This window comes from Leucoraja erinacea, chromosome 3, assembly GCF_028641065.1.
Source record: "Leucoraja erinacea ecotype New England chromosome 3, Leri_hhj_1, whole genome shotgun sequence".
Taxonomy (NCBI): Eukaryota; Metazoa; Chordata; class Chondrichthyes; order Rajiformes; family Rajidae; genus Leucoraja; species Leucoraja erinaceus.
The window spans coordinates 110,729,543-110,755,107 of record NC_073379.1 but is presented as its reverse complement, the minus strand read 5'-3'; the positions used below and the strand labels follow the sequence as shown (position 1 = coordinate 110,755,107).

The following is a 25,565-nucleotide window of genomic DNA, read 5'->3' as shown; positions in this document are numbered from 1 at the left end:
AGACTGTCCAACCCCTTAAGAATTTTGTAAGTTTCTATAAGATCCCCTCCCAATCTCCTAAATTCTAGAGTATAAACCAAGTCTATCCAGTCTTTCTTCATAAGACAGTCCTGACATCCCAGAAATCAGTCTGGTGAACCTTCTCTGCACTCCCTCTATGGCAATATTGTCCTTCCTCAGATTAGGAGACCAAAACTGTACGCAATACTCCAGGTGTGGTCTCACCAAGACCCTGTACAACTGCAGTAGAACCTCCCTGCTCCTATACTCAAATCCTTTTGCTATGTGAGCACATACATTGTGACCCCTCATCCTGTGCTGTATTGTTCTATGTTATCAGCTCTGGAGAAGGTTATCAGCTTCAGGGACCAGTGAGGCTATGAGAGGTTTACTGAGTATTTTGTTAAATAGGTCTTACTCAACCAAGAGGTAATGACAGTAAACAAACATAAGGGCTTGAGTGAATGTGAATTCATGTGACGTGGGGCAAGTGCAGCCGAATTTCCGTACTGGAAATTTACCAAGGAGGATTCGTCAGGCAAGCATTGGATATTTCAAAACGTAAGATAATGAAGGTATGCATAAGAGGGTTCTAGTGGCTGATAATTTGGGACAAGGATAGGGCTGTGCAGAGTGATGAATAGAAAGAATGGGATGGCAAAAAGTTGTTAATCCATGGGATGTCGGCATGCTGTCAAGGTCATCGTTTAATACCCATCCCTTATAGCTTTAGGGAAGGTGGTGGTGAATCTATCTTCTTGAACTGGGGCAGATTGGTGCCAAGATCTTTGTTTGTTGTGAGTAGGAGGTCCCTAGACATGGGCCCATTAAAATGCAGACAAAGTGGAAGACTGCCACAACAGTTGGACGACAGAAAAGGAGAGAGCTAATTATATTTGTTATGTGTTCGTTGCCATTATTCCACTTGGTGGCAGAGGTCATGTGTTATGGAGGCTGGTGAAGAGGTTTTTGGAAGAACTACAATGCATTTTGTAGATAGCATACATGCAGTCACAATGCACTGGTGGTTCAATATGCATGCAACTTCAATGAGTTTTAAATCACGTAGGCTGCTTTGTCTGGATTGTATCTAGCCCTTTTGCAAATAGAAGAACAGACAGAGCCAGACAAATGAGCAGTGTTGTATCACCCTCCTGACTTACGCCTTGTGAATTCATAAGAGGTTAGTTTGTAAAATTAAAACCCATGGGACTGGGGCTAACACACAGGCATCAGTTGACAGATAAGTATAATCGTCAGTATAATCAAGTCTTTTTCTACACGCAGGCATTGACTATGGGATGTGGCAGGAATTGATGCCTTTGCTCCAGCTATTCACAACATTAGTCTTGGTTTATTATAATCAAGTGTACAGAGATACAGAGAAAAGCTTTGTTTGGGTGCTAACCAGTCAAATCATGCAATACACGAGGTACAATCACACCATACATAAGTAGAACAGGGAGAAAAATACCAGAAGGCAGAGTGTTACAGCTACAGAGAAAATGTGGATAAATAAGTGTAAGGGCTGCATTGATGTAGAAATATGAGGTGAAGACTACACCCTCAGCTTTTGACAGGTCCATTCCATAGTCCATTAACAGTGGGTAAGAAGCGTAGGTTCTCGAGATTGATCCCTGGGATGGCGGGACTGTCATATGTGGAAAGATTGAAAAGACTAGGCTTGCATTCACTGGAGTTTAGAAGGATGAAGGGGATTCTTATAGAAACATATAAAATTATAAAATAACTTGACAAGCTAGATGCAGGAAAAATGTTCCCAATGTTGGGCGAGTCCAGAACCAGCGGCCACAGTCTTAGAATAAAGGGGAGGTCATTTAGACTGAGGTGAGAAAAAAAACTTTTTCACCCAGAGAGTTGTGAATTTATGGAATTCCCTGCCACAGAGGGTTGAGGGAGGCCAATCACTGGATGGATTTAAGAGAGAGTTAGATAGAACTCTAGGGGCTAGTGGAGTCAAGGGATATGGGGAGAAGGCAGGCACGGGTTATTGATGGGGGGCGATCATCCAATGAATTGCGGTGCTGGCTCGAAGGGCCGAATGGCCTCCTCCTGCACCTATTTTCTATGTTTCTATTTTTTTATATTCCTGAATGATTTAACGGTTCAATAGTTCTTTATTATCACGTGCAATTCTGTTTTTGCATACAGTTCAGTAAGATTATTGCCATACATAAATACAATCGCCAACTAAGTACAGAGTGTATAGAAACAGCTGAATGTGATGGACTGAGCAGCATTCACAAATCTCTGCAATTTCTTGTAGTCGTGGACTGAACAGTTGCCAGACAGTTTAGTTTAGAGATTCAGCGCGGAAATGGGGACCTTCTCCCACCGAGTCCGCACCGACCAGTGATCCCGCACATTAACACTATCCTACACACACTAGGGACCAGTTACATTTATACACTGCCAATCAACCTACAAACCTGTACGTCTTTGGAGTGTGGGAGGAAACGGAAGATCTCGGAGAAAACCCACTCGGTCACGTAAAAACTCCGTACAGACAGCACCCGCAGTCGGGATCGAACCCGGGTTTCCGGTGCTGCAAGAGCTGCAAGGCGGCAACTCTACCGCTACGCCACCGTGACGCCCCAAGTTGTAATACATCCCCGTAAGATGCTTTATATGATGCCTCTAGAGGAATCGGTAAGAGATTTTGGAGATATGCCAATGGAGACACGTTCCTGAAACGTTACCCCATTTCCTTCGCTCCATAGATGCTGCTGCACCCTCTGAGTTTCTCCAGCACTTTTGTCTACCTTCGATTTTCCAGCATTTGCAGTTCTTTCTTAAACACTTAAGCTCAGGACCGCTCTCTAGTTGTTGGTGGGATGGTTCAGTTGCCTGATCGAATATGAAGGATATATACACCTGGATGTATACAAAGAATCTGATACGAGGGCCTTTGTTGGTGTTTGTTTGATATTTCTGGTAATGAGCATTGTGTCAGGCAGCTTTTTCACACAAAGGGTGGAGGGTGTGTGGAACGAGGTGCTAGAGGAGGTAGTTGTGGCAGGGAATAGTTGTTGAAAGGATGGTTTGGATACCAGATCACAGCTGGGAAAAACACCATTGGAGGTACTTTGAGCTGGTGGGCAGAAGGCCAGGTGTGGCAGCAATGAAGCAAATAGTTGAGTTTGTCCTCGTGCAGTTGCCCAGGTGAGAAATGAGGGCAAGAGTTAAGGAAACGTTCTGACATGGGGTGGCCATGCTGAAAGGAAAATTCTGTTTTCCATTCCACACTTGCCAGCTGACCTGCTGAATGTTCCCAGCATTTAAAATATATATATATTTTAGCTGAATTTGTGGTAAGGGCAAAAAGGAAAAATCTCCTCATTCACAGTTGTTAGGATATGGAAGTGGTTATGGCAAAAAGAAATGTTTATGTGCCTTCCGAAGTAGATGGGGAAAAAAGGTCAGGTAATTATGTTAGATTTGGTGGGAGTTGTTTGTGTAAATAAATACTAGCAGCGAATATTTGGTTGAAATGGTACATTTGTGCTATACATGCTCCACGTAATTTCATGTTCCACTCTTCTCTCTCCCATCAGGCAAAAAGGTATAGAAGTGTGAAACATGGGGCTAGGGGAAGATAGATCAGCCATGATTGAATGGTGGTATAGACTTCATGGCCCAAGTTTCACATTTCTATACCTTTTGCCTGATGGGAGAGAGAAGAGAGAGTGGAACATGAAATTACATGGAGCATATATAGCACAAATGTACCATTTCAACCAAATGATCTTATGACCACCAGATTCAGGGATAGTTTCTGCCCAGATCTCATCAGGCAACTGAATCATCCTACCACAACTAGAGAGCAGTCCTGAACTCTCGGACTATCTTTGATTGGACTTTACTGGCTTTACCTTGCACTAAACGTTATTCCCATACCATGTATCTATACACTGTAAATGGCTCAATTGTAATCATGTATTGTCTTTCCCCTGACTGGTTAGCATGCAACAGAAGCTTTTCACTGTACCTCGGTACACGTGACAATAAACTACACTGAAATGAACTGAATTCTATAAGATAACATGATTGAAATTATTTTTTAAAACTGTTCTCGTCTCTTGCCACTTCACTTAAAATTCAGTTCTTTCCTTCCATCATCTTAAGGGGTTGGACAGGCTAGATGCAGGAAGATTGCTCCCAATGTTGGGGAAGTCCAGGACAAGGGGTAACAGCTTAAGGATAAGGGGGAAATCCTTTAAAACCGAGATGAGAAGAACTTTTTTCACACAGAGAGTGGTGAATCTCTGGAACTCTCTGCCACAGAGGGTAGTCGAGGCCAGTTCATTGGCTATATTTAAGAGGGAGTTAGATGTGGCCCTTGTGGCTAAGGGGATCAGAGGGTATGGAGAGAAGGCAGGTACAGGATACTGAGTTGGATGATTAGCCATGATCATATTGAATGGCGGTGCAGGCTCGAAGGGCCGAATGGCCTACTCCTGCACCTAATTTCTATGTTTCTATGTTTCTATCTGTAAAACACCCATGAGAGGCTGATCCCCTTTAAATCCCCCGGGATATCAACAATTCACTACAGTTCTTTATCCTTGTTTATTTTTACAGCCCTTTTACCGTTTAAATAATTGTTCTTTTGTCTAAATTTATAGGCAATTAGAATCAAATAGAACATTTCTTACACCACTAAAACTAAATGGAGACACTAAATTGGTAACAATCAAAAGACTATTGTATTCTAATGGTAGCTGATTCAAAACCTCTCCTTAGGGAATAGACAGACATTATGGGAACTGCTGTCAATGCCTATTGATTTAGCAGCGTAACTGTAAAAGGTCTGAACGCCTTTATAGATATTTTCTCCAGAGGGAGACAAGATGAGATGGTTCTAAGTGCTAATCTAAACTTTTTGTGTCTTGGTTTCTGAAACTCTTCAATCACAAGACAAAGGAATAGACTTTCCCCCTCCCGAAAAAGTACCAGTTTCCGACTCTGGATACAAAGTGCTGAAGTAACTCAGCGGGTCAGGCAGCATCGTTGGAGAATATGGATAGGTGACCCGCTGAGTTACTCCAGCACTTTGTGTTCAGATGCCGTGGAGGCCAAGTCAGTGGATATTTCTAAGGCAAAGATAGATAGATTCTCGATTAGTACGGGTGTCAGAGGTTACGGGGAGATGGCAGGAGAACGTGGATAAGCTTTTTCCACTGAGAGTTGCGAAGATTCAAACAAGAGGACATGATTTGAGAATTAAGGGACAAAAGTTTAGGGGGAACTTCTTTACTCAGAGAGTGGTAGCTGTGTGGAATGAGCTTCCAGTGGAAGTGGTTGAGGCAAGTTCGATTTTATCATTTAAAAATAAATTGGATAGGTATATGGACGGGAAAGGAATGGAGGGTTATGGTCTGAGTGCAGGTAGATGGGACTAGGTGAGTGTAAGTGTTCGTCACGGACTAGAAGGCTCGAGATGGCCTGTTTCCGTGCTGTAATTGTTATATGGTTATATGGATAATAGGATTAGGAGAGATAGATCAGCCATGATTAAATGGCGGACTAGACTTGTTGGGCCAACTGGCCTAATTCCACTCCTATCGCTTATGACCTTATGCTGCCTGACCTGTTGCGTTACTGCATCACTTTATGCATCTGCAGTTCCAGCACTTGTGCATCCGCAGTTCCTTGTGTTGCGTTTCGAACTGGGGCATTGATTAACATTGGTTGTGGCATCTTCCACACTGCTGACCCCCATGGGAGTCAATGGAGACAGTATGACCTTCTGTGGGCCTCCTAACCCTCAGGCTGGGAAATACACTTTGTTTAAGAAGGAACTGCAGATGCTGGAAAATCGAAGGTAGACAAAAGTTCTGGAGAAACTCAGCGGGTGCAGCAGCATCTATGGAGCGATGGAAATAGGCAACGTTTCGGGACGAAACGTTGCCTATTTCCTTCGCTCCATAGATGCTGCTGCACCCGCGGAGTTTCTCCAGCACTTTTGTCTACCTGGGAAATACACTGCTGGTTAGTGCCAGATTAATTCATTTTTTAATTTTTTAATTCAGTTTCAATTTTATTTTTAATATGTTTTATTATTTATTTATTATTATTAATTTTTTTTAATGATTTTTTTTATTTTTATGATACTGCCTGTAAGGGAAATTCATTTTGTTGTCTCAAATTGAGACAATGACAATGAATTTGAATACAATACAATACAATACAATTAAACAGGTCATCAACACAACAGTGCCCATTCAACTGAATGGGAGATGGTGGCTCCTTGGAAAAGAGTAAGATTTTATGCTTTGATCATTTATTTAAGTTTGATTAATTTTAATTTATTTTTAACGTGTGAATGTTATTTTTAACTTCTTCAAAAATTAACATATCCCATGTATAAAATGTCTGTGAAAGTACAAAACATTCAATAGCCCCAATCACACTGACTAGGTTTGGAGCCTCACTGGCTGATATTGGATTCTGTGACACTCATCTCCTGGAAACATAGAACATAGGTGCAGGAGTAGGCCATTCGGCCCTTCGAGCCTGCACCGCCATTCAATATGATCATCCAACTCAGTATCCTGTACCTGCCTTCTCTCCATACACCCTGATCCCTTTAGCCACAAGGGCCACATCTAACTCCCTCTTAAATATAGCCAATGAACTGGCCTCAACTATCTTCTGTGGCAGAGAATTCCAGAGATTCACCACTCTCTGTGTAAAAACTGTTTTTCTCATCTCGGTCCTAAAAGACTTCCCCCTTATCCTTAGTCTGTGACCCCTTGTTCTGGACTTCACCAACATCGGGAACAATCTTCCTGCATCTAGCCTGTCCAACCCCTTAAGAATTTTGTAAGTTTCTATAAGATTCCCCCTCAATCTTCTAAATTCTAGCGAGTACAAGCCGAGTCTATCCAGTCTTTCTTCATATGAAAGTCCTGACATCCCAGGAATCAGTCTGGTGAACCTTCTCTGCACTCCCTCTATGGCAAGAATGACCCTCCTCAGATTAGGAGACCAAAACTGCACTGCAAACAAACACATAGGCAGACGGCCAATTACTATGGGTAACAAAAGATCTGTCCGAATGGTTCTGGAGCTGACATATTTAGCTGATACTGCTGACACTGGAGATACAAGGAACTGCAGATGCTGGAATCTTGAGTAAAATGCAAAGTGCTGGAGTAACTCAGCGGACCAAGCAGCATCTGTGGAGGGAATGGATTGGTGGCATTTTGAGATAGAGTTCTAGTCATACTGCATGGAAACAGGCCCCTTGACCTATGCTGACCAAGATGACCCGTCTATGCTAGTCCCATCCTCCCGTGTTTGGCCCTTCTTCAGGATGAGATCCTTCTTCAGCACCAGTCTGAAAAGCGGTCCTAATTGGAAACTTCGACTATTCATTCCCTACAGAGATGCTACCTGGCCCGCTGAGTTACTCCATCACTTTGTGTTTACTAGAGGTGACACTGCTGATTTATTTTTTACATTGTCCATATAAATGCATGTCTAGCCCAGTTGCAAAAACCAATCAGCTTAATCACTGAGATCTCAATTGAAATGGAAAAAAGTCCTTTTAAATTGTGTACGAAGGAACTGCAGATGCTGGTTTAAACCGAAGATAGACATGTAAAGCTGGAGTAACTCAGCGGGATAGGCAGTATCTCTGGAGAGAAGGAATGGATGAAGTTTCGTGTCCAGAACGCTTCTTCAGTACCTTAGCTGGGCACTTGGACGGGCTGGGGAAGTTGGGCCCTTGGGCCTGTTTCCATGCTGTGTTACTCTATGTATAAGCTCCTCTGGTGAATCATACCAATTTGCTAACGGGAAATCTTGTTGTTGCCAAACTCACCTTATCCTTTTGTTGTTTGTCATCTTTATAAACGAACCATTTCTTTCCATCGTTGCTGTAGGCCACCTTGTACGAGCCGACAAACTGTATGTGACCAAAATCTTTAGCGCCTTGGGTGATTACACCGGTCACTTTTGTAGGAATAAGTAGATCAATCTGAAACAGGAAAATATGTAAAATATAAAACAGTTCCACGGATTAAAAAAAAAAATATATATATATCACATTCTTTGAAGTTTGAGGCAAAAATAAATGTTGTCCAAAATATCTCATATGTTTCATGTAAAATGTTCCTGTCTTCAATCTGTCAAATATTTTGCTTATCAAAGTAGCTTCCGTATATATTGGGCCCTTGTATCATCTGCATCTTTCATAAATAATACATTATACGTCATGCTATCAATATTCCTGCTGTGCTGTAAAGCACAAGATAGAAATGAAGAGACATGAGGTGAGTCGTTAAGATTCTCTTCTATTTCTATAAAATAGTTTTTATGTTGTTGCAGAGTTGCTAATAAAAGTATAAGTAATTGTGTACATCAGTAAACAAGAAGGGTTTCGGCCCGAAACGTTGCCTATTTCCTTCGCTCCATAGATGCTGCTGCACCCGCTGAGTTTCTCCAGCATTTTTGTGTACCTTCGATTTTCCAGCATCTGCAGTTCCTTCTTAAAAACAATGTATAATCCGGCTGTAAGCTTGGTATATTGAAGAGAAATTGCAAAGAATGAAGCCGATACATAATATTCCTTGTCAGTGACTAATTTTCAAACTAGGCAGCCCTTTAAAACATTTTGCAAAAATGTGATATTTAACCTGTAATTAATCATTCCATGCAATGTAAATGTTTGATCACATTCTGGAAAATTACACAATCTCCAAATCTAATCATTACTTGAATATGTTTTTTATTCTTTAGTTTTTAGTTTCAGATATACAGGGCGGAAACACCGAGTCTGAGCAGACCAGCGATCCCGGTCTACTAACACTATCCAACACACTAGGAACAATTTACAATTTTTATCAAAGCCAAATTAACCTACAAACCTGTACGTCTTTTGAGTGTGGGAGGAAACCGGAGCACACTGGAAAGCCCCGCAAGGTCACAGGGAGAACGTGCAAACTCCCTACAGACAGCACCCATTGTCGGGATCAAATCAAATGGTATGTTGGCATTCATAGCAAGAGGCTTTGAGTATAGGAGCAGGGAGGTTCTACTGCAGTTGTACAGGGTCTTGGTGAGACCACACCTGGAGTATTGCGTACAGTTTTGGTCTCCTAATCTGAGGAAAGACTTTCTTGCCATAGAGGGTAAACGCCTATCTCACCAGGGACTAACTCTACAGAACGTTTTTCCTTCTATTATTTATTATGTAAAAGAATATGTGTGTTATGATTGTGTTTATAATTTGTTTGGTTGTTTTGTTGTTTGTCTTTTGCACAAAAGTCCGCGAGCATTGCCACTTTCATTTCACTGCACATCTCGTATGTGTATGTGACAAATAAACTTGACTTGACTTGACTTGAGGGAGTACAGAGAAAGTTCACCAGACTGATTACTGGGATGGCAGGACTTTCATATGAAGAAAGGCTGGATAGACTCGGCTTGTACTTGCTAGAATTTAGAAGATTGAGGGGGGATCTTATAGAAACTTACAAAATTCTTAAGGGGTTGGACAGGCTCGATGCAGGAAGATTGTTCCCAATGTTGGGGAAGTCCAGAACAAGGGGTCACAGTTTAAGGATAAGGGGGAAGTCTTTTAGGACTGAGATGAGAAAAACATTTTTTACACAGAGAGTGGTGAATCTGTGGAATTCTCTGCCACAGAGGGTAGTTGAGGCCAGTTCATTGGCTATATTTAAGAGGGAGTTAGATGTGGCCCTTGTGGCTAAAGGGATCAGGGGGTAGGGAGATAAGGCAGGTACAGGATACTGAGTTGGATGATCAGCCATGATCATATTGAATGGCGGTGCAAGATCGAAGGGCTGAATGGCCTACTCCTGCACCTATTTTCTATGTTTCTATGTTTCAAACCCTCGTCTTTGGCGCTGCACGGCAGCAACTCGACCACTGCGTCACCGTGCCGACCCTTTCTTTAAACAAATATCCTACACCCTTTATCATTTGTACAGATATTCCATTGACTAGAAATCCCATTACACACAAGATCATATACATGTGCAAATTTGTTCTCCAGCCAGTAGTACAACAACATGTATGGCCACAACACCTTATAAGTTCATTACGTTCAGTGGAATGAATTGCAGAGGCAGAATATAATGCAATGAGATTCAAACTATTGATACGGGATGAGTTTCCCCGTGGTCTTGACTTTTGACCTATGATGATAAAATACAATATCAGGAATTTCTACACATGAACATTTGTACTTCCTCCTACAAACAATAATTAAGGAAGAAAATGCATAGTATTAAGATGCATACAGACTTCTTTGTCACTAATACAAATACCTTCTATTCAATTGCCTCTGCAACTCCCACTCCTTCCTTCAGCCTCTTTTCATGAGCACGACAACACACTGAAGATCAAAGGTGGAATCTCCAATCTTCACTTGTTAGTCATCAACAAAAAAAACCAAGGAGCAAACTCCAGAGAGGATGATGAAAGATGCTTGAATGAACGGGTCCCTAGATTTGCTCACAGCACTTGCAGATTCAACTTTATGTGTTCAATGAAAAGTACAAGGATGACTGTGTGCTACCCTTGATGAATGCAGCATTTCATGCTGTGCAGTCATTGCCAGGATAATCAGTCCATGCCTCGTAGTGGCATGGAATCCCTTGTAGCGTACAAAGCAATGAGGGCAGGTATGATGACTGCTTAGCGAGGGGGACACACGGAGATTTGCCATTTCTTCCCATGCCACCACCGTTCCATGGCATCCTTTTAACTGTGGTACAGAAAGGGCATAGAACCACTACCTATGACTCATTGAGGTCATGCCAATCACCACTTTACACTCATCCCAGTTGATTCCCACCGCGTACAAACAGTTCCCATCAATATACCATTGTTTATAAGTTATCACACACACCCACGCCCTTGGGGAAACTTCCAATGGCCAATTAACCTTCCAACCTGCATATCTGAGGCATGTGGGAAGAAACCAGAGCATTCCTTAAGTCTGAGGATAGCAAGCAACGATATGGCAGCAGTGATTTCTACATGCAGCTGTTGTCGGAAACTGTGCAGATAAATTTGTAGCTTAGTTTAGTTCAGCTTAAAGCCCTGTCGCACGGTGCGAGTTCATTCCAAGAGTTCTCCCGAGTTTGCCCCGATTCGAACTCGGAGATTTATGGTAATGGCCGCTTGTCGGTGCTCGGGGCTCTCGTGGACATTTTTCAACATGTTGAAAAATCTTCAGGAGTCACCCCGAGCTTACCTGCCGTCAGCGAGTCTTCCCGAGTACCTGCCGTTAGCGTTATGAGCCGCTAAGAGACATCCCCGAGCTCTGACGTACCCGCTACGTTCATTCTCCGTGCTTACCACGAGTTTGATTTTTGTTTTAACTCGGGGGAGGTCTTGGGATGAACTCATACAGTGGGACAGGGTAGTTAGTTTTATGTCATGTGTACCGTCAGGTAAAGTGAAATGCTCTTTTTTCTCACACATGGCACAGTATAATGATCAGTGAAGGGTGTAAAACATATTAATGATATTTTAACAGTATTTTTATTCCCAATTTTCTGATATGTTTGTAGGTTACCCGACTATACATCAGTAGATCACACTGCATTAGCCAATCGTATTTAGCATTCTAAAAGGAGGTGAATGTGAGGTGACCCAAAACATTAGGAGTTTGTCTAACCACATAGACTACCTGAACTGCTGAGTTTTTTTCTAGCAGTTTCTGTTTTAGTCTCTGCCACCTTGTCTTGCTGAAATTGAGCTTGATGATGTTGTAAGCGTCATGCTGCTTTTATGAGTCATAAGATTTCCTTTCAAAACAAAATTATCACTATCCTCAGACAATTCCTCTCACCCACTTTTAGATGCCATTATCCCCCTTTCCATAAAAACGGTAATTTTAGTTTAGTTTAGAGATACAGTGCGGAAAACAGGCCCTTCAGCTCACCGGGTCCACGCCGACCAGTGATCCCCACATATTAACACTATCTTACACATATTAGGACCAATTTTTACATTTACCAAGGCAATTAACCTACAAATCTGTTCGCCTTTGAAGTGTAAGAGCAAGCCGTAGATCTTGGAGAAAGTCCGCGCGATCGTGGGAAAAACGTACAAACTCCATGCAGACAGCACTCATAGCCGGGATCGAACCTGGGTTTCCGGCACTGCAAGCGCTGTACGGCAGTAACTCCACCGCTGCGCCACCATGCCGCCCATTTGTGTCACTTTTCTGATAACACTTTTGACTTGAATTTCCAATGTATCTAGGCCCTGCCTCAAAACTGAAATAAGAGCAGAAATCTAAGGTGAGAGGCAAGAGATTTAATAAGAACCTGAGGAGCAACTTTTTTTCACACAGAACGAGCTGCCAGAGGATGTATTTGAGGCAGGTACTATAACAACTTTTAAAAGACATTTGGACAGGTACATGGATAGGAAGGGTTTAGAGGGATATGGTCCTAACACAAGGTGGAACAATTATAGATAGATCATCTTGGTCAGCATGGGCAAGTTGGGCCAAAGGGCTTGTTTCCATGCTGTAGGACTCCATGACACTAGGAGCAGCTTCCAAATAACATAGCATCTCCTTCAGAAAAAAATGATTTCTTCTCGAGTGCCATTGTCTAATTCATGGCCCAATGGCCTTCAGATTGGATTATGCTGCTGTATGAGTGAGTGGTCTCCTGATTCCTACCCTCAATTCATCCAATAAACTGTCACCCATCCTACACTATCCTACACCATTCTGCTCCCCATCATCTATTGCCACCAGATTACATCTGCTTATGGTCTCTAACTCTATATATTTTTTTTCATTGAGCCAGGTAAATTAAACCTTCCAAACTACACTAGCCTCTGTTGATAGGAAAACTCAATTGAACCCAATGATGGCCAATCATCCAATTTGGTGCCCTGTTTCCTCTGTGCATTAATTGCCTCATATTGTGTTTTGTATTGAATTCTGTCTTTACTTTGTGTACTAGTCATGTCTCTACTGTTTATTTCATCCCCCTTACATGTTTTTCCTCTACCTGCTAAATTTTTGTAAGGTGTCCTTGAGACTCTTGAAAGGCACCCATAAATAAAATTTATTATTATTATTATTATTATTCCCATATGCCTTGACCTCTTTCTGACATTAAATGTTCCCACTTCCTTAGAGTCAAAGAGCCATACAGCACGACAACAGGCCCTTCAGCCCAAGATGCCCCTGCTACACGAGTACCACCTGCCTGCGTTTGGCCCATATCCCTCTAAACTTTTCCTGTCCATGCATCCTTCTTGAACATATTTAACAACACAACTTCCACCATAGAATTGTTGAGGCCATCCTTTATACAAGACATGGCTGCAGCACTAGTTTACTAAAGGGCCTGTCCCACTTGCATGCAATTGCATGCGTTTGGCGCGACAAACTACGCGCTAAGTACGCGCGTGAGGTCATACTTACCAATCAGCTCGGTAGGTGGCGGGCTGACTGAATTTGGGCGTTGGACGGCGTTGGCCGGTAATGTCATCACGCAACGCCACGCCGTCAATACGCTGCGTACGACCGCTGCGTACGACCGCAATGCGCCTGCGTGCCGACAGCGAACTGCGTGCGAAGATTTCGGACGCTGTCAGAATTTCGGAGCACCGCGCGATGTATGGATCAGGCCTTCACAACTCCGCGCTTCTAAGTGGGATCGGCCCCGCGCGGCCATACGGTGCCCGTACGCCTCAAGCGACCACGTTTGGTCGCGCCGAACGCATGCAATCTCATGCAAGTGGGACAGGCCCTTAAGTTTAAAGATACACCATTGAAACATGCTCACTGACCATTGAATACCCATTCACACCAGTTCTATCTTATCCCACATTTTTTCATCCAGTCCCAACACACCAGGGCCAATTTTACAGGTGCTAATTAACCTACAAACCTGCAATTCTTTGCGATGTGGGAAGAAACCGGAGCACTCAAAGGAAACCCGCGCAGCCACAGGGAGAACGTGCAAACTCCACATGGGCAGCACCCAACGTCAGGATCAACCCTGGGTGTCTGGTGCTGCGAGACAGCAGCTTTAGACTTAGACTTAGATGATACAGCGTGGAAACTGGTCCTTCAGCCCACCGAGTTCACGGTGACCAGCCAACCACCTCATCATTAGTACTATCCTACACACACTAGGGACAATTGACAATTAACCTACAAACCTATATGTCTTTGGAGTATGGGAGCAGTCCCACGCGATCCCAGGGAGAATGTACGTACTGTACTGCATATAGACAGCAACCATAGTCTAGATCTCTGAACCTGGAACTCTACCGCTGCGCCACCGTGCCGCCCAAACACAGCACAGCATAGCACAAACAAGTGAGTCACATCTTGTGATTTAGGAGAACCAGTGGCCACCCACTCAGAAGCACACTTTCCAAGTGTTCTATTTATTGCAAGTGCCTAAACTAAATGACAGCACCCCCTCTTGTTACTTTTGCAATCTGCTGCGGCATTTGCTGATGTCTGCCTGGTGATACATGAGCTGCAGGGCATCAACACCACGAGATGGACTGGCATTGCTCCAGCTATTACTTCTGTGCTCCATCTGCACCTGCAATGGTTGTGCTGGGCGCTCTCCAGATACAGCTGCAAGGACAAGCATTAGAACAGCCCAAGGCATGAACTTCAGGCTGAACCAGGTTCTAGCTCTGGAAGTGATCACAATGACACTTGACCTGCAACTGGCTCTTGTTTTCTCCTCTTGTCTCTCCCTCTCAGATAACACACCCCCTGCACTTTTCAGTTGAGTTCAGTTTATTGTCACGTGTACAGTGGCAATAGTGTATTATCCAAGGTACAGTGAAACTGTACTAGGGCTTTATGCATAAAGGTGCCATTTCTATTCCATATAATGTAGGTTCTTGGTTCTTGGTTTCTTGGTCCTCCAAAATATTCCAAATGGAATTTAAACTGGAGGTGGTGAAGGGAGGACTTAAGCCAGAAAGGGGTATTGGTCACAGTTTAAGGATAAGGGGGAAATCTATGGGGGAAAATAGGTGACTTTTAGGACCGAGATGAGGAAGGGATCAGGGGGTATGGAGAGAAGGCAGGTACGGGATAATCAGTCGTGAGTTGGATGATCAGTCATGATCACATTGAATGGCGGTGCAGGCTCGAAGGGCCGAATGGCCTACTCCTGCACCTATTTTCTATGTTTCTATGTTTAAATTTAGTTGCATCTGGTTGGGTAACTATAGTTCGGTGGAGATTATTCCATGCTTTAATTGTGCGGATGAAGAACAAATTGTTGTAGGGGCTTGCACCAAAGTGCCAAGAGTGGAAATAAAGACACATCATAATGCAGTATTAAGAAAGCAAATGGTATGTTAGCATTCATAGCGTAAAGGATTGGTGAGTATAGGAGCATCTTGGGAGGTTTTACAGAGAAGGTTGTACAGGGTCCTGGGATGGTGAGACCACACCTGGAGTATTGCGTACAGTTTTGGTCTCCTAGAAATCTGAGGAAAGACTAGAAACTTGCCATTAGAGGGAGTACAGAGAAGGTTCACCATGACTGATTCCTGGGAGTTTCAGGACTTTCATAGGACCGAGAAAGACTAAAATAGACTCAGAGAGTGGTGGTTTGTACTCGCTAGAATTTGAGAAGAGTTCAGGGGGCATCTTTAGAAACTTACAAAATTCTTGCAGGAGTAGGGTCGGAGCCTGGCATTTAATAGATCATGGGATCAGATTGTTCCCGATGCCTTGGGGAAGTCCCCAGAACAAGGGGTCTAACAGTTTATAGGATAACTGGCCTCAAGTACCCTTTTAGGACCAGAGATGAGAAAATGAAAAAAGTTCTTCATCACAGAGAGTGGTGAATCTGTGGACCCCTTTCTCTTCCCCACAGAAGGTCTTTGCAGGCCCCTTAAGATTGGTAATTTATATTTATTTATGAGGGAGTTAGATGTGGCCCTTGTGGCTAAAGGGATCAGGGGGTATGGAGAGAAGGCAGGTACAGGATACTGAGTTGGATGATCAGCCATGATCATATTGAATGGCGGTGCAGGCTCGAAGGGCCGAATGGCCTACCCCTGCACCTATTTTCTATGTTTCTATGTTTCTATTCATGCTATATTAAAACTCCAGCCAAACCATTTAAAGATTTAGATAGCTTGGTTGTCATGCCAATTAGTCTAAGTAGAAACCTGAAACACGTGACCTTTAATTAATATGGTGAGGTAATAAATTGTATTTGAACAAAATATCTTAAGCCTTCCTTGACAAACAGTTTCCATGTGTGAGATTAGAGCAGATATTGTAAATGTGAAATGTGAGTTTGTTATGTGGAGCCAAGATAACATGGTTATGATGACCTATTGAAGATATTGTCTAATATAAATCTTACATAACGAAGATTGTGTTATTTGTTTTGTCCAATAACATCAGGAAAAAAGTTTCGTGATTTCTTAAAAATCTTGATCATTCTAAATGCTGTGGTTGACTATGGAAAATTCTTGAGAGCCAAATGGCGGCATAGTTTAGAAGGATGAGAGGAGATCTTATAGAAACATATACAATTATAAAAGGACCGGACAAGCTAGATGCAGGAAAAATGTTCCCAATGTTGGGCGAGTCCAGAACCAGGGACCACAGTCTTTGAATAAAGGGGAGGTTATTTAAGACTGAGGTGAGAAAAAACCTTTGCACCCAGAGATTTGTGAATTTGTGGAATTCCCTGCCACAGAGGGCAGTGGAGGCCAAGTCACTGGATGGATTTAAGAGAGAGTTAGATAGAGCTCTAGGGGCTAGTGGAGTTTAAGGGATATGGGGAGAAGGCAGGCACGGGTTATTGATAGGGGACGATCAGCCATGATCACAATGAATGGCGGTGCTGGTTCGAAGGGCCGAATGGCCTCCTCCTGCACCTATTTTCTATCTTTCCATGTTTCCATAGTGATGGAGAGGTAGAGATGCTGCCTCGCAGTGCCAGAGACACTGTTGTCCGTACGGAGTTTGTACATTCCCCAAAAACGTACACTCCAAAACCGTACAGGTTTATAGGTGAGTTGGCTTTGGTAAAATTGCAAATTGTCTTTAGTATGTAGGATAGTGCTAGTGTATGGGGTGATCGCCGGCCAGCGTGGAGCGGCCTGATTCCACGCTGTATCTCTGAAGTCTAAAGTGGAGTGGTTTATCCGCTTAGCAACAGTTAACTAATGAAAATAAAAATAAAGCTATTTGCCTGCTTTAAGGCCACTTGATCTCTTGAGGTCTTACTTCATTTCCTGCCCAAACACATCATGACTTTTGTGTTATATTCAAGACACCCTAAAGCTATGGGTTTGAGGCATGTTCATGAGGCACAGTAAACATTAAGTGCAGTCGAATGAGAGTTGAAAGATGAGAAACATAGAAACATAGAAAATAGGTGCAGGATTAGGGCATTCGGCCCTTCGAGCCAACACTGCCATTCAATATGATCATGGCTATTCATCCAAAATCAGTACCCCGTTCCTGCTTTTTCCCCATACCCCTTGATTCCATTAGCCCTAAGACCTATATCTGATTCTCTCTTGAATACATCCAGTGAATTGGCCTCCACTGCCTTCTGTGGCAGACAATTCCACAGATTCAAAACTCTCTGGGTGAAGACGATTTTCCTCATCTCAGTCCTAAATGGCCTACCCCTTATTCTTAAACTGTGACCACTGGTTCTGGACTCCCCCAACATTTCTCCTGCATCTAGCCTGTCCAATCCCTTAAGAATTTTACATGTTTCTATAAGATATCCTCTCATCCTTCTAAATTCTAGTGAATATGTTATTTTGTGAGACCCTCACAAGATCTATCAACATCATTATATTGTTTAAGAAGGAACTGCAGATGCTGGAAAATGGAAGGTACACAAAAATGCTGGAGAAACTCAGCGGGTGCAGCAGCATCTATGGTGCGAAGGAAATAGGCAACGTTTCGGGCCAAAACCCTTCTTCAGACTGATGTAGGGTGGGGTGAAGAAAGGAAAAAAGAAGAGGAGGAGCCCGAGGGCTGAGGGAGAGCTGAAAAGGAGAGGAGACAGTAAGGCTACCGGAAATTGGAGAATTCAATGTTTATGCTGCTAGGGTGCAGACTGCCCAAGCGGAATATGAGGTTCTGCTCCTCCCATTTCCGAAACGATCGCCAAGCCTACGCTTGGTCTCACCAATGTAGATCACCTCCGCCTCAAAAATCACCCCTTCACCTCACAAGTTATCCTAAGTCTCAACTACATAAATGTTGCCTACAGTACACGATGGCTAATTTTCCTTCCCTCAGGTCCAAGTACAGGGGAGAGAACAAGGAAGATGTATAAAAGGTTCATAAATTATAGGCGAAGAATTGGCCCATTTGGCCCATCATGTCTACTCCGCACTTCAACCATGGCAGATGTTTATTTCCCTCTCGTCCCCATTCTCCTGCCTTCTCCCCATAACCTCGCACACCCTTACTAATCAAGAATCTGTCAATCTCCACCCTAAAAATATCCATTGACCGTGGGAATGAATTCCGCACATTCACCAGCCTCTGACTAAACAAATTCCTACTCATCTCCTTTCTAAAGGAACGTCCTATTATTCTGAGGTCATGGCCTCAGGTCAGTGAACCGGATTACCACTTCATTTAGCTCTTAGGGCTAAAGGGCAGGAAGATTGTTCCCGATTGTTGGGGAAGTCCAGAACAAGGGGTCATAGTTTAAGGATAAGGGGGAAATCTTTTAGGGCTGAGATGAGAAAAACATTTTTTTCACAGAGAGTGATGAATCTCTGGAATTCTCTGCCACGGGAATGTAGTTGAGGCCAATTCATTGACTATATTTAAGAGGGAGTTAGATGTGGCCCTTGTGGTTTAAGGGATCAGGGGGTATATGGATGAGAAGAGAATGGAGGGTTATGGTATGAGTGCAGGCAGGTGGGCTAAGGGAAAAAAAGTTGTTCGGCACGGACTTGTAGGGCCGAGATGGCCTGTTTCCGTGCTGTAATTGTTATATGGTTACATGGTTATATGGTATGGAGAGAAAGCAGGTACGGGATACTGAGTTGGATGATCAGCCATGATCATATTGAATGGCGGTGCAGGCTCGAAGGGCCGAATGGCCTACTCCTGCACCTATTTTCTATGTTTCTATGTTTTGTATGTAAATGAATCAAGGGATATGGGGAAAAAACAGGAACGGGGTACTGATTTTAAATGGCAGCCATGAGCTGGCCTGAAGGGCCGAATGGCCTACTCCTTCGCCTATTTTCCAATATTTACAAATGGATGAAGGGAGTGAAGCTTACCGAGACTGGACACAGAATATCTTAATAAGACAGATGGGTGACCTCCCTCACTCAGGTTTCATCATTTAAAGGTGCTATGAAGAACACAGCCTTGGGCTCTTGGCCTGGACTTTTTCACAGATTCCAAAACGATAGCAAGGAGGTGGAATGCATTATCAGTGACTAGTTCTGTGGCCTGAGGCCTGCTCAATGCTACACGCAGGAAATAACAGGAACATTCTCACAGCCAGGCCGTCCAAAAATCTCCAAAAGCTCCACTGTACTTTAGGAAATGATCCGCTGTACTTTCTGAATTTTTATTTGGTTCTGGCATCATGTACTATTTGCCTGAATAACACGGGGTATTGATAAAATAAAGAAATGCTGCCGGCATGACAGAAATAGCTGGATTTTACCCCTGTTCATTTTGGATCAAGGCTGCATCTTGTTCACTCGCGGAACTGTTCACTTCCAAGGAGGTAAATGTTATAACAATCTGAATATTTATGTGCAGTCAACCATTTTGAGCTTGAGTTATGCCCTTTGTGCATTAGGGGTGGTTTACAAGGATTTGTTTCAGGTTAGCTGCGGCTGTTACCAGATCGGAATCAATAAAATCATCAAATGTGCACAAGAGCCACAGATAGTACCTGTGGAGCAACAACATAGTTACTGCCCTATAACTATCACATTTCCACTAAGGTTAAAATAAATCTACTCTGTTTATAACGGTTTCGATTCACATGAAATGTAGTGAATTTTAATGTTTCCATTTACCTAATCTTTGATTGATGTTAAACAGCATGAAATTATTTATTCCCAATGAGAAAAATTGCTTAAAATTACCATGACTGGGACATTAATAAACACACACTTCATCGGCCATGACCAAGGCTGCAACGCGTATAATAAAGTGGTGGTTAAGGCTGCATCTGCTGAAGTGCTTGAAATGCCAACATATTTTGCAACACAGTTTTGTGCTGAGGTTAAGCGAAATAATTAATCTTTGTTCTCTTGAGATAACGATCATAATTACTATTTGTTCCTGGCTGTTAACAATTATTTAGCTTTCAAAATTTAGATGCAAGAAACAGGTCAACAAATCCTGTGAAGGATAAATCTTTGCCTTTAAACAAATGAGTGCTTTGAAGTATTTAAGGAAATCATTAGTTTAAGCCTTTCAAACAAATGTTTTTCATTTAAAAAGTGTATTTCAGAAAGGGGTTTCTGAATAGAACTACACAATTCAAAAGCTGAGCCAATGCCTGCCACATAAGGTCATTTATAATAAAGCTTTACGGTATAAGAGGAATTTTGTAACAGCTTAAATGTACTTGGGTGGCCATAGTCAGAATGTTGCAGCTCATAATAATACAGCAATATAACTCAAACTGCATCATATTTATTTCTCATCGTTTCTTATGGCATAGAGTGAGTCTATTTGGCCCATTGAGTCTATGCTGGGACTCAGTGCGTCCATTATTGGCCTTGTCTTATTCTGTGGTGAATCTGTGGAATTCATTGCCACAAACAACTGTGGAAGCCAAGTCGATGGATATTTTTAAGGAGGAAATTAATAGATTATTGATTAGTACAGGTGTCAGGGGTTATGGGGAGAAGGCAGGAGAATGGGGCTGAGAGTGAGAGATAGATCGGATGCCAGAGGAGACTTGATGGGCCAAATGGCCTAATTCCACCCCTTGAACTTATGATTCTTTGTCAGATGCCAATCAACTGCATCCTATCCACGTACAATATGAAAGTTTTACAATAGGTGATAATTTGACAAATAATATTTGGATGGGGGAGGACAATGGGGCATGGAGGGGAAGCCCACACAGTCACAGGGAGAATGTGTAAATACCATTCACTTATTTTAATAAAAAACATTTGTTCCACAGGCCAAAACTAATGATTCCATTAAATATTTCAAAGCACTCATTTGTTTAAATGCAAAGATGCAATACAACAAATTCCATTGGGCAATATTTGTGCAAGTGGGATCGGAGATCAGGCAATGAACATATTGTGAAAGAAAGACTGGGCTTATATTCACCGGAATTTAGAAGGATGAGAGGATATTTTATAGAAACATATAAAATTCTTAAGGGATTGGACAGGCTAGATGCAGGAAAAATGTTCCCCATTTTGGGGGAATCCAGAACCAGGGGTCGCAAGATTAAGAATAAGGGATAGGCCATTTAGGACTGAAATGAGGAAAAACTTTTTCAGACATAGAGTTGTGAATCTGTGGAATTCTCTGCCACAGAAGGCAGTGGAGGCCGATTCACTGGATGTTTTCAAGAGAGAGTTAGATATAGCTCTTAGGGGCCTGTCCCACCAGCATGCGATTCCATGTGACGAGCGTAACCTAACGTGGTCGCTTGAGCCGTACGGCCTCGCGGGGCCGGTTCCACTTGGATCGCTGGAGCTGTATGGAGTTGTGTGGAGCTGGTGGTCCCGACATCGTCGTGCCGTTGCGCCATGACGTCACCGTTGCGTGATGACGTCACCGTTCCGCCCGACGCCGTGCGACGTCCAAATTCAGTCGGCCCGCCTCCTGCCCGGCTGATTGGTGAGTATGATGTCGGGACCAGCCCCGCACAACTCCAGACGGCTCCACGGTTGGAAGTGGGACCGGCCCCGCGAGGCCGTACGCCTCAAGCCACCACGTTTGGTCGCGCTAGACGCATGCAATCGCATGCTGGTGGGACAGGCCCTTTAGCGCTAACGGAATCAAGGGATATGGGGAAGAAAGGAGGAACAGGGTACAAAGGAGTTCAGCACCCGCAGAATGTTTTTGAAAGTGGGGGGGGGGGGGGGGGGGGGCTGAGCAATCACCGATCACCGGCCACGGGGGTACCCGGTGAGGGAGCGGGGGGAGGGTGTGTGGGAAGGTGGCACAATTATTATATTTTGTTGCTGCTCGACCTCCAAGAACTGGGGGATAATACAGGCCATCATCCCCCAACTCAAACAATGGTGGGATATATCCCCCATCTCACCCCCCCCCCCCCCCTCCCCCCCCCCGACTCTCTCCCTCTCAGGAGCTCTCTCTCTCTCGGGGCCCACCCTCTCTCTCTCCTCCCTCCCTTCCTTCCTTCCTTCCTTCCGCTCAGCGGCTAATCACAGCGCTTCGTTCACTGTCCCATACCTTGACTGTGAACCGCGCTGCGATGGGCAGTTGAACGGAGGGGAGGGAGGGTTTCAGGGGGGCAGTCGGTTTCCGAAATGGCTGGTCGTGGTTTTTCCGCTCTCGCTGTACGCTTGTTCTGAGATTCTGGATGTCGGAGTTCCTCAGAAGAAGAGAAAAATATGCCTGCGGGCCAGATAATTTCGGGTTATGAAGCATATCTTGCCAAGACACCCCCCACCTCCCGGTTCCGCGGCCCATGTTGTTTCTGGATGAGCAGCCGTGATCATATTGTATGGCGGTGCTGGATATTTTCTATGTTTCTAACCGGGGCGGTGAGGGATACGGATGTGGGTCAGGATGGTTATGAAATGGATGATTGCAAGGTTGTGGACCTCAGCTGACTGGACTGGTAGGTTATGTGACAGTGTGGGAGGCCGGGGTTGAGGTTGGGAAACATGCATCGATGACTGGGCTTGGCAGGGGTGATACAAGAAAGATAAGCCTCTATCCAGGTCTGTGGTCTGACAAAAGAACAAAGAACATAGAACCACACCGAGAATTTCTTTACGTGAATTATCTTTACGAGAATTTCCCCAGGAAGTGGTGGGTTAATATATGATGAGCATTTGACGACAATACTTCAAAGTACTCGCTGGAGTTAGGATGAGGGGAGACCTCATTGAAACTTACCAAATAGTGAAAGGCATAGATAGAGTGGACGTGGAGATGATGTTTCCACTTGTGGGAGAGTCTAGGACCAGAGGGCACAGCCCCAGAATAAAAGGACGTATCTTTAGAAAGAAGGTGTGGAGGAATTTCTTTAGTCAAAGGGTGGTGAATCTGCGGAATTCATTGCAGCAGATAGCTGTGGAGGCTAAGTCAATTGATATTTTTACAGTGGAGATTGATAAGATTCATGATTAATAACAAAAGGATTTGTGTATAGGAGCAGGGAGGTTCTACTGCAGTTGTACAGGGTCTTGATGAGACCACACCTGGAGTATTGCGTACAGTTTTGGTCTCCTAATCTGAGGAAAGACATTCTTGCCATAGAGAGAGTACAGAGAAGGTTCACCAGACTGATTCCTGGGATGTCAGGACTTTCATATGAAGAAAGACTGGATAGACTCGGCTTGTACTCGCTAGAATTTAGAAGATTGAGGGGGGATCTTATAGAAACTTACAAAATTCTTAAGGGGTTGGACAGGCTAGATGCAGGAAGATTGTTCCCAATGTTGGGGAAGTCCAGGACAAGGGGTCACAGTTTAAAGATAAAGGGGAAATCCTTTAGGACCGAGATGAGAAAAACATTTTTCACACAGAGAGTGGTGAATCTGTGGAATTCTCTGCCACAGAAGGTAGTTGAGGTCAGTTCATTGGCTACATTTAAGAGGGAGTTAGATGTGGCCCTTGTGGCTAAAGGGATCAGGGGGTATGGAGAGAAGGCAGGTACAGGATACTGAGTTGCATGATCAGCCATGATCATATTGAATGGCGGTGCAGGCTCGAAGGGCCGAATGGCCTACTCCTGCATCTATTTTCTATATTTCTATTAATAAGGGTGTCAGGAGTTATGGGGGGAAGGTTGGAGAGCGGGGTTGAGAGGAAAAGGTAGATCAGCCATGATTGAATGACGGGGCAGACTTGATGGACCGAATGGCCTAATTCTGCTCCTACAACTCATGAACTTATGAAAAGCGTTATCTCTTGACTACGTAGCTGTGGCTGTTTTCAAGAGAACCCAGTGTAATTCTCCTCTACCTGCAACCAAGTCGGGAGGTACATGGAGAATGGCAACACCCTGTGCACCACTGATGTGAACATCAGGCATAGATGTGAACATCAGGCATAGATAGAATGCCTGCAAGTGACTGATGGTTTTTTACAATCTGCCTGTAAATGGTCACATTTGGAAATAAATGTTTCTCAAACACATTGCATTCAATAATCGTTTGACCTTTCCCTCTGAAAATGCTCAGAATTCACATTCCATTACTGATCCTATAGGTTGCCCCAAATCATCGATTCATAGAACAAGATCAAATGTCAACATTCAAATCTCAACTCGATTTTTACCAACTTTCCTAATTGCTATTGATAGTCTCCCTTCTCATCAATAGACGTGCAATTGAAATTCTTCTGCTCTTTTCCATGCAAATGTCATCATACTTGAATTAGATCGAATTGAATTGAAAGACACAGCTTGGGAAACAGGCCCTTCGGCCCACCGAGTCTACGTTGACCATCGATCACCCGTTCACACTCGTTCTACCTTATCCCACTTTCGCATCCACTCCCTACACGCTAGGGGCAATTAGCAGAGCCCAATTAACCCTCAAATCCGCACGTGTCGGGATGTGGGAGGAAATAGAGCACGCAGAAAAATCAAATGCGGTCACAGGTGGAACTTATACACTTCACACAGACCTCACCCGAGATCTAAATGATCACCCCTCATCCTTCTACACTCCATGGAATAGAGACCCAGCCTACTCAGTCTGAAGAAGGGTTTCGGCCCGAAACGTTGCCTATCTCCTTCGCTCCATTAGATGCTGCTGCACCCGCTGAGTTTCTCCAACTGTTTTGTGTACCCAGCCTACTCAACCTCTCCCTATAGCTCACACCCTCTAGTCCCTAATTCTTAATCATCCTGGACTTAATAATAATGATAATAATAATATATTTTATTGTCATTGCACATAAGTTCAACGAGATTTGGGTAAGCAGCTTCCATCCGACATTATAACTTAAGTAACTACAAAAATGTAGGTTTAGATACCCCGAGAGCATGGTTTGTACAAAGAACATTACAACAGTAAAATAGTCAAAACAGACTAAAGTGCAGATGTGTCTGTGTGATGTGACCATCCGAGGGAGACAGTTCGTGGGGGTGGGGAGCACTCAGCAGGGCCGGTTCAGAGCAGCTATAGCTCTGGGAATGAAGCTGTTCCTGAGTCTGGAGGTGCGGGCGTAGAAGGCCTTGTAACGCCTGCCGGAGGGAAGTAGTTCGAACAGCCCGTTACAGGGGTGTAATCATCAAAATCCGCATTCTTCTCCTCTAGTGGATAATTCCTAACTAATGTTCTCATTGATTCTAGTCTCTTTTTAATCATGTGGGAACCAGCCACTTTGCTCATCTAGTTTCCAATATTCT

The 25,565-nt window shown here is 43.6% G+C and overlaps 1 protein-coding gene across 1 annotated transcript in view; it reads right to left on the bottom strand.

Moving 5' to 3' along the window:
* The window catches only part of LOC129695920 (EGF-like repeat and discoidin I-like domain-containing protein 3), a 184,496-nt gene that overhangs the window by 7,377 nt on the left and 151,554 nt on the right, over nt 1-25,565 (bottom strand). Inside the window, exon 8 of the mRNA XM_055633381.1 lies at nt 7,850-8,005. Coding sequence (XP_055489356.1) covers nt 7,850-8,005 — 156 coding nt within the window. The remainder of the gene's footprint in view (nt 1-7,849; nt 8,006-25,565) is intronic.